This window comes from Artibeus jamaicensis, unplaced genomic scaffold (genome assembly GCF_021234435.1).
Source record: "Artibeus jamaicensis isolate MK-2021 breed Jamaican fruit bat unplaced genomic scaffold, CSHL_Jam_final scaffold_537, whole genome shotgun sequence".
In the NCBI taxonomy this organism is placed as follows: Eukaryota; Metazoa; Chordata; class Mammalia; order Chiroptera; family Phyllostomidae; genus Artibeus; species Artibeus jamaicensis.
The window spans coordinates 24,922,816-24,938,330 of record NW_026522047.1 but is presented as its reverse complement, the minus strand read 5'-3'; the positions used below and the strand labels follow the sequence as shown (position 1 = coordinate 24,938,330).

The window sequence follows — 15,515 nt, the reverse complement described above, 5'->3', positions numbered from 1 at the left end:
TACAGTTGGGTAAAAAGCACAAGAAGGCAGTTTTATGGCTATGACATGCCCGCACGTTGAGACCTTTTAATGCGTGATTATCACTAACATTAATGTGGTCTCCTTCCCTGAAGGCTCCAGCAACCCCGCTGACGTGTCCATGACCTGTATCTGTGTCCTTTCGGTTTTAAATTACCCTGCTGAGCCAAACAACTGGAGAACAAATTAGCACCAACTGCAGAGGAGACCTTTCTGTTACAAAATTCTAACCTTTAAAACCTTAAGCCTTGAATATTTCTCTGTCAGGGTGCTAACGGTTCACCAAATTTGCATTGAAGAGTCACTCACTCACATTTCCTCCAATAGCCTTGCCTTAACTAGAATGAGTACAGGACTCAACTGGTTTGTCAGCTCCTTTATAGGATAAACCATTTTTCCATTTAAAAAAGGGGGGGGGAAAGGGGAAATCAAATTCTATTGTGCTTCTCAGACCCACCTTTTCTCATTTTACCATCTTATATACAACCAGACAAATAACAGCATGAGAAAATGTTATGTTTTAAGGGTAGATGTCAAACACACATGTAACTCACAGTAGAAAGAAAAACATTGGCACAGCATCAAGAGCTTCTCCGGAGTGACCGACCTGCATACTTTTAAATGCTCAGACCCGTCACGGCAGGTGGCAGGAGGTTTGTGAAGATAGCCGTTCACCTGGAAACCTGCGTCATCTGCATACTTTCCTACTTCTGTTCCTGCCAGTATTTCAGTGGTAGAATCTGTTCCTGAAAATCTTTTGTTGATTGGATCATTTGGCCTAAGACTATGCAAGAGCTGTGGGTCCCTGTGGTGGTGTCTGCCTTTGCTTTCTTCATGGTTCCTTGAAGATCTCTTAATCTCAAAGGATCCCTTAGGCAAGGAAACACTGCGTTCTTCATACCATGTGCCTTTTGCTCTGTGGAGATTTAAAGGGCCACTCTCACATTCGATCAGCTCTTGCTGCCTTTGACCTTTGGAGCCCAAATATACCAGATCAATTCCATTAGGAGCAGAAGCCTCATCCAAGTTTCCCCATGATTTATTATGATTTCTCCTCCTTCGTGACAGTCGGAATTTCTCTTGGGCTCTTCTTTTTGCCTGGATCCAATGACTCTCATCTGTGGAAGACGAATCTGAAGAATCTGTGTAAAGCTCACTCCATCTGGGACTTGAGATCTGGAGGTGGAAATCATTTCTTCTCCCTCTTATTTGTTCTTCTGCATGCTCGTATCTCTCAGAGGTCCTTTTCCTCCTCCTGGGCCTCTGTTTTACTGATTTCTTACCAGACTCCCTCCTAGCAGTGCTCAGCACCATGACAGGGGTGCATTGCTCAAATGCATCTTCTGACATGTCATGTGAGATGGCAGATCTAGACAAAGCAGCAGACAGAGGATGGGAAGTGGGAATGGAGAGGAAAGCCATGGGAAAACAGAGAAAGAATGATGAAAATGGTAGCATGAACCAGAAGTTGGTAAACAAAGACCAAATGAAGAAAATGCACTAAAGGGAAAAAAAACTTAAGCCTGCATAAATTGTTAATGGATAACATAAGGCAGAAGCAAGAGCCACACAGTCTCAGAATGTAAAACAAGAATACAAAACATTAGCCTAAAAATATTAAGTAGAATCATTTGCTGAGCACTTACCTGCAGATGTCCTGAGTGGACGGACAGACAGACAACCTTGACTGGCTCCTGGGAGCTGTCCCTGTGGTTGGGCTGCTTGCCTGGAGAAACAAGTTAGATAATTTGGCATCTTGGTTAAGGTAATACATGGTCGATATCTTTCTTTTTTTCCACATATTTAAAAAATTACAACAAACGTGGCTGGCAGTCATGTTGGTTATAACACACACAGCTCACAGAATGTAGGAAGTCAGAGGTTCGTTTTGCAAAAGTAAAACTTATTTGAGGAACTTGAAACAGCTGAGATGGTGAACCACTTAGCTGTTGCTTCATTTGTGAGAGAGGAAGATGATTATACAATTTCTATCCCTACTGTGAACACTTGAGTGGGATGGCTCATTGTACCTTGGAAACAAATGGTTCACACTCAAATATCCTATCATGTAAAGGACACAAAGGCCACTAAATGACAAGAATACTAATGATCTAAGACCTAAATAATCAAATAGCCATTAGATTGCTAACATTGCCTGGAATTAACACTAAGTCACAACATGGACCCATGGGATAATATATTTGAAAATACTCTGTAACAGTTAAAAGTCTATAGTCATTACTACTTTATCACTGAAACTAATAAAAATCTATCCATCATAGCATTATGGGACTTTCATATCTATTAACCCTGTGATCATGCTGAGCCCATCATTAAGAGAACCAGAAATACTTCAGATTCTTGGCACAAAGTTGAGTACATTTCACTAAACTCCTATCTTCCTTCAATTTGACTTCTCTAGCCTGTTGTATTTAAAACACAAATGATGATAAAGCATAAGCTAGAGTGTGTGCCCTGCATTGTGCATTATCTACTGTCTCTTTAATTCTCCTATTAATCTCACAAGTGAAAAATAGCAATAACAGCTTTAAGTGAATATTATGTGCCAATTACTGTTTCAAGTAATTTTCATAGGTTCACTTATTAATACTCGAGAGAAACATATGTGGTAAATACTGTAATTATCTCCACGTTCCAGAAGAGGGAACTGAGCAATTGGTGCTGTTTCTTACTAGTGGGTGTTAGAGCAAAGCATTGGATGAGATGCTCCTGCATCTGTTCTCTTGTCCCCCCTAGCAACACGCCTCTCTTTCACATAGGAAAAAAAGAAACTCCTAGGTCCAGACTCAGGCCAGTCTGACTGCGCAGACGGAATACACAATTTTCCCACCAAAAAATAACAGTAAAGGTAGAAAGTTAAGTTCGCTGTTGGTGAGATTGCAGACTGGTACAACCGTTATGGAAAACAGTACTGAATTTTCTTAAAAAAACTAAAAATTGACCTACCTTATGACCCAGCAATTCCACTGCTGGGATTATATCCTAAGAACCCTAAAACACCAATCCAAAAGAACCTATGCACCCCAATCTTCATAGCTGCACAATTTACAATAGCCAAGAGCTGGAAGCAACCTAGATGCCCATCAGTAAATGAATGAATCAAAAAATTATGGTACATATACACAATGGAATTCTATGCAGCAGAAAGAAAGAAGGAGCTCCTACCCTTTGCAACAGCTTGGAGGAACTGGAAAGCATTATGCTGAGTGAAATAAGCCAGGCAGTGAGAGACAAATACTATATGATCTTACCTTTAACAGGAACCTAAACAACAAAACAAGCAAGCAAGCAAAATAAAAACAATGACACTGAAATAGAGAACAGGGGCACAGTGACCAGAGAGGAGAGGGGAGGGAATTTCAGTGGAAAAAGGGGAAGGATTTACAGGAACTAGTATAAAGGACACATGGACAACAACTAAGGGGGGTGGAAATGGGAGGGAGGTGGGGGGCATGGGGGGGTCGCTGGGATGGGATTAAAAGAAAGAACACTGTAGTTGAAAAACAATTAAATAAAAAAAGAGAAAAGTTAATCCCAAACTTCAAAGTAGTTCTAAAAATTTCCATATTTGGGATATTGTGGGATCCAGAGAAAAAGAAATTAATTCTAATGCAAGAGGTCAAAAAAACTTTCAAGAGAAAGCATGGTAGGTTGAATAATATTCCACCTCACCTTTCAGCATGTTAACATCCCAGTCTCTGGAATCTGTGAATACATTTCCTTATACAACACAAAGTACTTTGCACATTAGAGTAAGTTAAAGATCTGGAGATGGGAAAATTATCCTGGGTTACCTTGGAGGGTCCAATGTAATCATGAGGAACCTTATAAGATGGAGGCAGAAGTGTTATAATCAGAGGAGACAAGGTACAGACGGATAAGAGCAAAAGTACTGTATTTCTGAGAGAAGGAAAGATGCTGTATTTCTGTTTGTAAAGATGGAGGGAGGGTTCCCTGAGCTAAAGAATGCAGGTGGCTTTCAGAATCTGGAAAAGTCTAGAATTAATACTGAAATCTATTTGACCAGCTAACTGATATAAAATTGACCCTAGCTGATGTCACTTTTGATGCATTTGCTCGGCAAAAGTGAATTAAGGGTGGATTATATAATAGATACAATGACGAGTTCTGGGACTAAAGAAGGAGATAGCATCCTGAAGGGGCTTCTCATTTAGCGGAGAAGAGATGTAAGTGAATAAGTGACTTTAGTATATCCCAAAAGTCTGGGAATGGGGTTCTGATGAAGGAAGGACATCTAATACAGAATGGAGCAGAGATTTAAAGTGAGTGTCACAGAGGAGATGACACCTGACCTCAAAAGGGTGAGTGTGAGAAAAGTGGGAGAGGGGAACCCAGACAGGGAGAAGGTTGTACAAGAGCACAGAGTAGGGAGAACACGGCTCGTTTGGGGAACACAGAAAGTTTTGTAATGACTGGAGGGAAGGGAGTGAACGAAGTACCAGTAATACAAAGTCAACATGAATGAGTAGATAGAGGTCCTGTATGCCACACCGAGATGTTTGGGCTGTATCCTCAAATAAATGGAAAGTCATTGGCAGATACTCAGCAGTAAATGGAAATGATGAAATCTGGGGACCAGAAAGCTCCCCTTGGTCACTGCATCAAGGTGATTGGGAGGTACAGAACTGACTGCAGCAGGGAGAAGAATCAGGACTCAATACATTTGGTAGACAATGGGGACTGAGAAAAGGGGTCATTTAAGCAATACAGGCCCAACTGATTGTTTTATTTTTAAATAGGACTAAAATCATTTGAAAGATCAGCTGAAAAAGGTAATATGAGGAAACATCTAGGAAAATTCTTTAATAAAAGCTAAGTGGGATCAAGAGCTATAGTACTTTTATCAGATATCAAAGCAGTATGACTCTCCAGAAATTAGAGGATTATTGGGTGGCAAAGGAAAAGACACATTAGAATAGCGATCGATCTATCTATCTATCTATCTATCTATCTATCTATACCTTATTACATAATAAAGTTGTATTTCAAATCAGTGGGATAAGTCTAAGTTATTAAATAAACAGCAAGGAGGAGAATGACTAGTCATCCAGCAAAATGTAAAGCTGCATGCCTTCCTACTGCCTCCAGTGAAATTTAGGTGGATAAACAACTTAACTGTAGCAAAACAAAACCATAAAAGTATGTGAAGAACACATAATTGAGTATGTTTATAATATTTTAGAAGGGAATTCCTTCCTCAGGAGAACAAGAAACAAAAAATTAACACAGCAAAAGACTGTTTGGCATAATATTTAGAAAAATAACTTTTAGTTTATAAAAAAAATAAACACAGCACTGGCTGCTGTAGCTCAGTGGATTGAGCATGGGCCTTTGAACCACACGATTGCGGTTCAATTCCCAGTCCGGGCACACGTCTGGGTTGCAGTCCAGTTCCCAGCAGGGAATGCATGAGAGACAACCATACATTGATGTTTCTCTCCCTCTCTCCTTCCCTTCCCCTCTAAATAAATAAATAAAATCTTAAAAATAAATTAATAAATATAAATAAACACATACATGCACGCACCAACACTAGCCCAGAAAAATTTGAAGACATAAATAATGTCATATTCATAACATCTGTGATAGCCAAACAGCTACTTTCTCTAGTGGTCCGAGATTTTTTTTTACAAATCAAGGAAGAAAAGTTGATTGATCTTTGAGAACAATGAGTAAGACACCCAGACAGTTCACACAGAAGGAATTACACATGGCTGAAATATACTCATAAAAAAGACACTCAATTTCAGTACACAAACTAATATGAATTCAGTTAACAATGCTCTTCACTTTCACTTATCAGATCAGTGCATTCAAAAAAGATTGCTAACACCCGGGTACAGAGGTGGGGAAACCAAGCATTGCTACATATTGGTGAAGTATGTAATTATAAATTGGTACAACTTGCTGCAGGGCGATTTGGTAAACTTTGTTAAAACAGAGAAAGTCTATGTTATTCAAGTCGGAAATTCTAATCACAGGAATCAGTTTTGCTAAAACACTTGCACAATTGCCCAAAGATATTTTCATTATAATAAGAATGTTCATAATATAATAGCATTGTTTTTAACAGCGAGAAACTGGAAACAACCCAAAGGTTTAGTTACTTACAATGAAATACGAAAGCCATCAAAAGGAAGAAGACACTCACACACATGCACACACAATCATACACACACCTTTGGAGGATGTATTTTTATGTGAAAAGTCAAGTTTCAAAATTATAGATAGTATGATCTCATGTGGTTAACAATGCTTACATTATATATGTTGTCATATGAATAGGACACATTTGGAGAAGTATCTATCCAAATATTAGCAGTAATTATCTTTTTGAGGCAGAATTATGAGAAACCTTTAATTTTTAGGTTATAGATTTCTATAATATTTAAAACCTTCAATTTTAATGAAAGAAAAAAGTTTTAATCATATTAATGATGATGTTATAAGTGACGACAAGAATCAAGATTTTTTTTACTCTTATTTCCCCTCTTTGACTTCCACTTCCCTTCTTCAATTAACAGAGAACTGTTGGAAGGATAACATAATATCATTGATCAGGTAAGTGCTTTGTAGCGTGTCCAGGAACTGTCATAGGACATTAACCTTGGATTATGAGAATCTTTTTATTTATTCCCAACAAATCACATTTTCTCCCCACAAACAGACTCACTGGTATCCCTTCATTCCAAAGGGAGACATATAACAGACTTAAATCAATGATTCTCAATATTGGCTAAAAATTAGAATCACTGGGAAGATTTTTTTTAAATTACCTCTTCCCGGGCCTGTTTTAGAATCTCAAAGGAAGGGGACCCAGGACACAGAACCTGATCATCAGTATTCTTACAACTCGCCCCAGTGACTGACTCAACATTTCCAAAAATTAAAAATTTAATTTATTGCCTTATATCAAAGGGGATATTATCCTACTTCAAATTTCATATTTAGTTTTTGTTTCCCTGAGATTCCAATGCTAATATTCTTGAAAGCCTTGATTTTTTTTGATAGACAAAACTGTTTTCTAAATTCCCAAACCTCACTTTTATATATCTAGATGAGTTCTTGGGCTTCTGGTCATGATTTTTATAACCTATAGCAGAGGAAGGTGAAGGGTATAACTTACTCTCTGCTTACTGTTTGCTGCTGAAGGGCAGGACAGTAGAGAAGGGAGAGAAGAACAAAAGAAGAAATCCCAGTGTCTTCTCTCTCCATTTATCCACCTGGGCTGAGCATGGTGTGGGAAGTGGATGTGGGGAGCAGGGCAGGGTACTTGGAAAATTCACCAAGACATGCTTGGGAACAAAGCAAGAACATGATGCTCGTTCTTTCCTTCTCTGGAAAGACTGTGTCTTTAAGATCAGCTTCTCAGTGGGCAAGAGCAGTGCCTACATTGACAGCTGCATGGTAGGATAGAAGTAACTGCAGCAGATGGACCTGAGCCAGTTCTCCCATTCCCTTAGCCTGGGGTGAAGAGAGGGAATCCAGGTGTCTTGTGCTTTTGTGGGAAAGATCATTGAAATTGCTACTCTGGGGAGGCAAGCAAGGGTCACCAGAGTTCAAACAAATGTGACTCTGTAACAGAGGGCCACAGAAGTGACTACCCAGACAAGAGGCATGGTGATTCCAGTGAAAACCCAAATGGGTTAGAAGGTCAAACTGTAACAAAGAGCTAGTCGGCAGGTCCAAGAGCCAGCAGCTGTGCTTTAGCACCATGTCTTGTAGAAACCTGCAGTACAGAACTCCAAATAGAGGTCCCTCCCAATGTATTCTGAAAAATGTAGGCAAGTGGGAAGAAACCTTGAAAAATAGATCGTTGGCCCTGGCTGGTGTAGCTCAATGGATTCAGCACGGGCCTGCAAACCAGACAATCGAGGTTTGATTCCCAGTCAGGGCACATGCCAGGGTTGCAGGCCAGTTCCCTGCAGGCCAGTTCCCAGCAGGGGATGCACGAAAGGCAACCATACATTGATGTTTCTCTCCCTCTCTCCTTCCCTTCCCCTCTAAAGATAAATAAATAAAATAAAATAAATTTTATAAAAAGAAAAATGGATTGTGATTAAGTTCTGAAGCCCAGCAGACAGAAGTCTTGTTTTAAAAAAGCAAACATTTCCCACATCAGCAATAAAGGGGACTTAAGAGGAAGTTATGAAAACTGAGATTACTTGTAGAAATTCACATGGCCCCTTCCTACCACAGTATGCAAAACTTACTGTACTACGTGCTGAGAATCGTGTAAGATTCCTAAGAAACTTGTGTAGCAAACATCCACACCATTGACTGAATACAAAATCTAGATGTAGAAGAAAGTGACCTTGGAGCCGAGTTTATAATTCTGTAGATTAAAAATGGTGCAGAAAGGAAGACACAGGCCAGACACAAAAAGTGGAAGGGAGTCTTAGCAAGTTTTCATAATGTCCCTTTGGGCACACCGAGGTTTGGAAGAAACCGGACATCTTTTCTAAAAGGAAAAGCCAAATCTACCTTCAGCAGTCCACACCACTATGGGAGAGGCTTGGTGCAAGGCTGGGCTCTTCAGGCAGGTCAAAGGAGAAGCTGCAGGTAAAGGTGCAGAATCCAGCCTATCCCAGAGGCCCCGGGAGGCCAGCCAGAGAGTCGCCTGGTCCACAGAGGCCCAGCTAAGCTTGCCTACACTTCCAATTGGAAAAGATATTTGAAAACACAAATGGGAGAGTGACTGTCATCAGTGAATGAATGGCAGACAATTTGGTGTTTAGTAGCAGCTCATGTCACCTCCCAATTCTCACAAGCCACCTGCTCTTACTGATACAGATCAGACCCAATACAAGCTTTGGCAGCAGTCCAGGCTGAACCCCGGGGACCTGGACATGGTAAGGCTACTTCTGAGAGCAAGGACCATCTTTTGGGGGCATCAGTGGGGACCATTCTGTGAGAAGCTGAGGACCCAGCACGGTACCCGGGCTACCTAGTGAAATGCAGGCGTTCTGGGAGCAGCACAGACAGATTCAGACTATTGTCTCTGGTCCCCTCCATTACATCCCTCAACCCACTTCTGGCAGTGGCAGCTCCGGGGAACAGTTCCCTGCGTGTGCCAGCTGACCCTATGGTGACCATGTCCCACCTTAGGTGAGGGTCACTTAGTTTCTTCTCTGTATTCCTAATTCCATGGGGACACACTCCGGCTTGCACAAGCCTGCGTGCAAGGGGCTTAATACCTATAGGAGCAACTCTCAAAAAATGGGGTCTAGAAAGTAATTGGTAAATGGTCCATTCTCCTTTCTCCCAGGTAGAAAATTCTGAGAGACATTTTAAATACTTCCCAGAAGTCCCATTAGAATGAAGCAGCCATAGCTGACTTCAAAATGCACCCTTGCCCTGGCCGAGCTGCTCTGTTGGGAACAGCGTTTTCCTGTTCACCAAAGGGCTGCAGGTTTGATTCCCGATCGGGGCATGTGCGGGAGGCAACCAATCAACGCCTCTCCTTCACATCAATGTTTCCCTCTCTCTTCCTCTCACTCGAACACCAACTTTTAAAAAAGGGCCTATCCTTGGGTAAGGATTCAAGAAAATGCATCCTTAAATTGATTTTTTGCCCATTCTTGTGTGATGTTTCCTACCTCATTTATGACTCCTGGGATGACTTCTGAAACACACCACCTGCGCCGAAAGTCTTGTCACCAGACCTTCTGAGGGGAGCCCAAACTGAGAGAAAACTGACCCCAGAAATTGTTCTAGACAGAAGACCCACAGGACAGAATTTAGGAGACAGGCCGCTCCTGGTCAGACATAACAGAGAACGCTTTGCTGGTAGTGGTGGAAGCGCCCAGGGAGTGGCAGCATCCCAGTTACGGGCTGGAGGAGGTACCTGCGGATGGAGCCACGCCCTCGCTCTAGCATCTGTATAGCAGGGGCCAACGACAAAGGTGAGGATATGCACTCGCCTGGCTTGCTTAACTGCCTGGGAAGCTTCTATAAAGGAGAATGTCAGGTTCAGCTCGGTTAATTGTCGGCCAGGGGCACTTTGTGAAAGCTCAAAGCTTAGAGATGTTCCCTCTAGGCAGCCCTGGACTAAAAGAGGACAGAAGCCAGGGATAGGTACACCGGTCCCGGTCTTCCAAGTAGTCAGTTCTTGGAGTCATTCTTTACATTTCATAGGTGATCCTGCTGAAATCACGCTGTTTGGCACCTCCGTGACCTGCACTGCATCCTTCTGTTGGCTTCTCCTTCTTTTCTGTTGCACTGCCCTTCTTCCTGCCCAGGAAACACCTCCCAGACAAACAATTCATACGAGAGTACAAGTCTTTGTCCCAGGCTTGCCTTTGTGAGAACATCAATTCAGATACTGGAGGTTTAGGGTGGGCTCTATTATCAGAAAACTTGGGTGCCTGCTGGCATTGCCTGGGCTGGCTGGACTCTCCCCATGCTCCTGGAGCTGTATTTACCAATCACTTCAGTCCTCTCATTGCTGGTCTGGTGCCCGCTGTGAGTCCCACTCGAAAATGGTCAAGTTCTAGATCCTGGCACTCCCCTCAATCTGGTGCAGTTAATTGTGCAGAGAGAGAAAAATTCTTCTCACAGTTCTCATTTTCTCCCTTTGGTTCTTTATTTTGATCTGTATTCTGCAGAACGGTAGGATTTATCTTCCTAAGGTAATGCTCCAGTCACTTTCTTTGCCTTGTTAGAAGGCTTCAATGGTTCCTGACTACCTAATAAATTAAATTCAAAGAGAAGAATTTGGTGTTTTCAGTCCTTTGTAAAGTTCTGTGTCCCATCTACTTCTCTGATATTGCTGGTAACTTTGGTCACTTATCTTAATTCCTGAGTCCCAGCAAAACCTAGCTTATTTGTTATTATCAATATGTTTCATACTTTTTTCCCCTGTGCCTTTCTCTACAAAGAAAGTGGCAAGAGAAAAGGTTTGGAATTTTCCTCAAGACCCAGTTAACTTTCCACCCTCAGGCACTATTTTATTTGAACTCCAGGAACCCTTTCAACATTTTTTTAATGGAATCGCTCTTAACTCTAGTTTTTACGTCATCACCCATATTCCTGTCTCATCATTTTCAAACCTGCCACACCAGTCCACAGTTAATCTTTTTTTTGGGGGGGGGGATTTATTGCCGGATTGAGATCATGTCTTACTCATTTTGGAAAACTTCATACTGTCTGTACATATCAGGTAGCTAAAGGGTTGTGGGGTTGAACTGTGCTTGGTGGTAATCGTTGGGCTGAGCTGAATGGACCTTCGTAAATCCTGTCCTGAGTGCGGTGGAGAGAAAGACGACAGATGATCATATCCAGTGACCCAAGGTGAAAGGGCTACACTCTATTCTATGAAGGAGGCAATTCTGTTCTGTAACACATAAATGCAGTGAGGCCAGATTTTATATAATTCTCGAGACCTTTTTCTTGGACTTTGGAGTTAAAAAAAGCACACCAAATTAAAGAAGCATCCTCTGTTTTATTTTACAGATAGGGATTCCTATTGAGGAAGTAATATAGCTACATTGTATAGAGACGAATACATGTTTCACCATTTCTTAAGCTGGCAGGGTCTGTTTAAAAAGAAAACATAGTAATGGAGAATAAAAAGGAATTAAAATCTTTTAAATGCAAGGCCCTATTCAACAGCAATGAATTGTTTTAATTTGCTAGTTGGTACATTATAAGAGCTCGGTAATTTGTTCATCCCTTTAATAGGTGCAAGATTGAAATGTGGTTGGGAAGGGGAAAATAACAATTGACTGGATGAGCAGAATAATATGTTCTTTGAAATGAAGCCTTCTTTGTAATGGATGTTTATTTCAGATGATTATATTGTACAGTGCATTCAAATGGGAAAAACAAACAGGAGGCCAGCTGCACTAATTTTATCAAAGTTATTTATATCCACCATATAATTAAAGGCAGTAATTTTAAATTAGGTTTTCTGAGAACCCATTTATAGGCAACACAAGACAACTCATCTCTATGGCATCGAGGCCACAATTGTGCTTCAGGGGCAATGTTAACGGTTGCCGATTGGCCTTGGCATTTTGAAAATTAATTACTGCTTCAAAAGATGCTAAAGTGGTTGCCTTCTGCTGCCCTGACCAGTTTAGAGCTACTCTACTGGGAGAGCACGGCATATAATTTATGATGTGAGGAAAAATAAACGGCTTCTATTATTTTCTAATACATTAATGATACCTTATGAAGAATGACTCTAGAACTTTGGATAGCCACTGCTATGCAAAAGCTTCCTTCTTTTAAAAAAAGTCATTAATTTCCAGAGTTTATGAATGACATGTTAAAGAATTAAGTATTAAATGAAATATTAAACTGGCTCTAGGGAACAGAAATAGGCCCCAAACTGTCTAAAAGACCCTTTTTGGTTGTAAAATAAATTTTAAAAATATTGATGCAATCTCAGGGCTATAGGAAACTTCATAAAGGTGTCTTGTTCTGACCCCAACCTGACACTGTTAGTCCATTTATCACACTCTCAGTACGTGATCGTGCAGCCCCTGCTTGGTCAGTAGCAGAACTCACTGTCTCGTGGGGACTTCACTTCCCCTGCATTTCTCTAGCTATAACATCTGATGGTGCCACCTTACAATCACATTAAAATTAGTTTCTCTGTGGATTCCTGCCCTAACTCTAGTTTACCCTCCAAAGGCACACAGAATTTGCTTAATCTCAAAGTGTTTCCTTTATACCAGGATGTTTTGCTACTTATTGATCTTTATCTATACTGTATTCTTGCACCCCATCCTCACTCCTCTTAGAGTATACGATGCAATCTTATATGAACGTATGAGGTATACACTTGGAGCAGTGAGTAACTGCATTCATTGGAAGCATGGGATGCCAGTGATAAATCTGAAAGGGAAGACTTTAGACAATGATGAAATTTCAATGTCAAGGTAGGTACTGTTCTATACTATTTGATAGGTAATCAGTGAAGATTCTGATGAGTAGATAAGGGTCATGACAAGTGTCTTTAAATAAGGTAGCACCCAAATTATAAAATACATACAAATTAACCAATGAGACAGAATAGAGAATCTGGAAGTAGATATACAAATATGACCAACTGATTTACGACCAAGGTGCCAAAGCAATTCAATGAGGAAAGGAACATCTTTCCAAAAATGGGGCTGGAACAAATGGATATCCACCTTGAAGAAAATGAATCTCAATCCTTACCTTATAATATATTAAAAATTACTTAAAATGATTCATTCAAAACAAAAAGCAAAAACTACAGAATTCTGAAAAAAATAGAAGAAAATCTCTGTGATCTCAAAGTAGAAAAAGGTTTTCTAGTTGAAATACAAAAAGCACAAATCACAAAATTAATTGTTGGTAAATTACATTTTACATAAATGAAATACTATTTCTCTTAGAAAGGCATTATAAAGAAAGAGAAAAGGTGAGGTGTGTATTGGATAAAGAACTTGTATCCAGAGTATATAAACAATTCTTACACTCTTACAACTCAGTAATTGAAAAGACGAACACCAAATAGAAATAGGCTAAGTATATGAGCAGCCACTTAAAAAATATGTGAATTTACACTAAACATTTGAAAAGATACTCTAAACCATTTATCATCAGTGAAATACAAATTAAAGCCACAAGAACATACCACTACCTACCCATTAGAATGGCTACAACTAAAAATACTGGTAACATCAAGTACTGGCAAGAAAGCAACTGGAACTTTTGAACATTGCTGGAAGTAGTCATCTGGCAGTTTGACCTAAAGTTAAATGCGCCTACAATACAACCTAGCCATTCCACTTCTGTGTGTTTACTCAAGAGAGAGAAAAGCATATGTCAACTTGCATACAAATGTTCATAGCAGCACTACTCATAATAGCCAAAATGTCAAAGCAAACCTTGTGTCCATTGACAGACAAATGAATAAGCGCAATGTGGTATATGCATACTATGGAATATTATTCCACCTTAGAAAGGAAGGAAATTATGACATATTTTATCCGCAACATGAATAAACCTTGAGAACATTATGCTAAGTGAAATAAGCCAGACGCAAAAAGCCAATGCTGTATGATTCCAGTTATATGAGATGCCTACATCAGTCAAATCCATAGAGACAGGAAGTAGAGTGGTTATTGCTGGGGGCTGGGGGGCAGCATGGGAGGTGTGGTTTATTGGGCAGAGTTTTAGTTTTGCAAGATGAAAAGAGTTTCAGAGACTGGTTGTACAACAGTGAGGATGGACTAAAATCCCTGAACTTTTACACCTAAAATTGATTAACATAGCCCATCTTATACTATGGGTATTTTAACCAAAATTTATTTTTTAATGTAAGAAGACAATGGGACAAAGAGGAACTTAGAGAAGAAAAGGTGAGATACATACACTGGCCAGAGCGGTGAGGCAAATGTGGTTCTAAGTTTTCTGGTCCCTGATACAAAGAATCACTTCCCGTGAGATAAAAAAACAAAGTGAACCATTAGAAAAAGCACCATTGCTGACTCTGAGACCAAAAAAGAGTGTTCATGTCTGGGTGATCATTTAAGAGAAATAGTAATGAACACTATTGCTCAACACAATTTTTATAATGGATACAGTGTTGAATGTCAAACACGTGTCCACTGTTATTTTCCAATGGCATGACGTCAAAGTAAAATTCAGCGCAATAGGAAAATTTCTACTTTGACCTTATGCCATCAGAAAATAATAATGGACATGTGTTTGAAATTCATTGCAAGTGTTCTTAACCCTTTCTTCTACCCCCTCTCTCTTAAAATCTTCACTGCTTGTCTGCAAAGTCTTCATGTGACCTGGGTTGGCAGACAGGGACACAGGGAGAAAGAGAGAGCGGGTAGGTTTGTCTACAAAGGAAGTCTGAGAAGGAAACAAGATCCAATAAGGAGATGGAGTGAGAGCCGAGAGTTAGGGGCCAAAGAACAGCTTTAAGAGTTTTGTGGTTCAGACAAAGTTGAGCAGCTGTTTAAATGAATAAGAACCTTTCGTAGATAGATGAAAGAAATAAAGGAACTTGAGGAGCCCTTACTGTGTGTGCTTTGCTCTAACTGCAGCTTCATCTCTGCTTCTGCCTGCAATCCATAGGCCACTGCAAGAACCCTTCCCCCAGAAGAGCTCACCAGTGCTTTCTGAACAGGAAGTGCCTTTCTTTTGAATGATATGTGATGTTGACATAGGACTTAAATTTGGACAAGAAGGCCCGAATTTATTTAGGTTACGTCAATGAAAAGCAGCCCCGCAGAAGCGCAAAATATGGGATCTCAACTACTCTTTCCTATCTGGTTTAGTTCAGGAGCTAACTTTAGAGGAAATGCCACATATCATATAATACTTTATAAATACTGTGTCTGCCAACAGGGTGGTTGATAAAGAGTTGAAATGAGTTAAGAGTTACATATTCTCAGTCATATGTTTTCATGAAGCAATTTCATGTGGCTAAGGCATGGGGTAAGGCGAGGTCAGAGAAATGTGGG

General features: G+C 40.2%; 1 protein-coding gene across 5 annotated transcripts in view; it reads right to left on the bottom strand.

The window, feature by feature from the left end:
• The window catches only part of MARCHF1 (membrane associated ring-CH-type finger 1), a 402,183-nt gene that overhangs the window by 66,053 nt on the left and 320,615 nt on the right, over nucleotides 1–15,515 (bottom strand). For 3 of the 5 annotated variants that reach the window (XM_053658330.1, XM_053658331.1, XM_053658329.1), the window contains exons 4-5: nucleotides 1,665–1,744; nucleotides 626–1,387 (exon numbers count right to left, since the gene is read on the bottom strand). In XM_053658330.1, coding sequence (XP_053514305.1) covers nucleotides 626–1,387; nucleotides 1,665–1,744 — 842 coding nt within the window. Of the gene's footprint in view, nucleotides 1–625; nucleotides 1,388–1,664; nucleotides 1,916–15,515 lie in introns of those variants that run through there. The other 2 variants (XM_053658333.1, XM_037142839.2) reach the window with 2 other exon arrangements.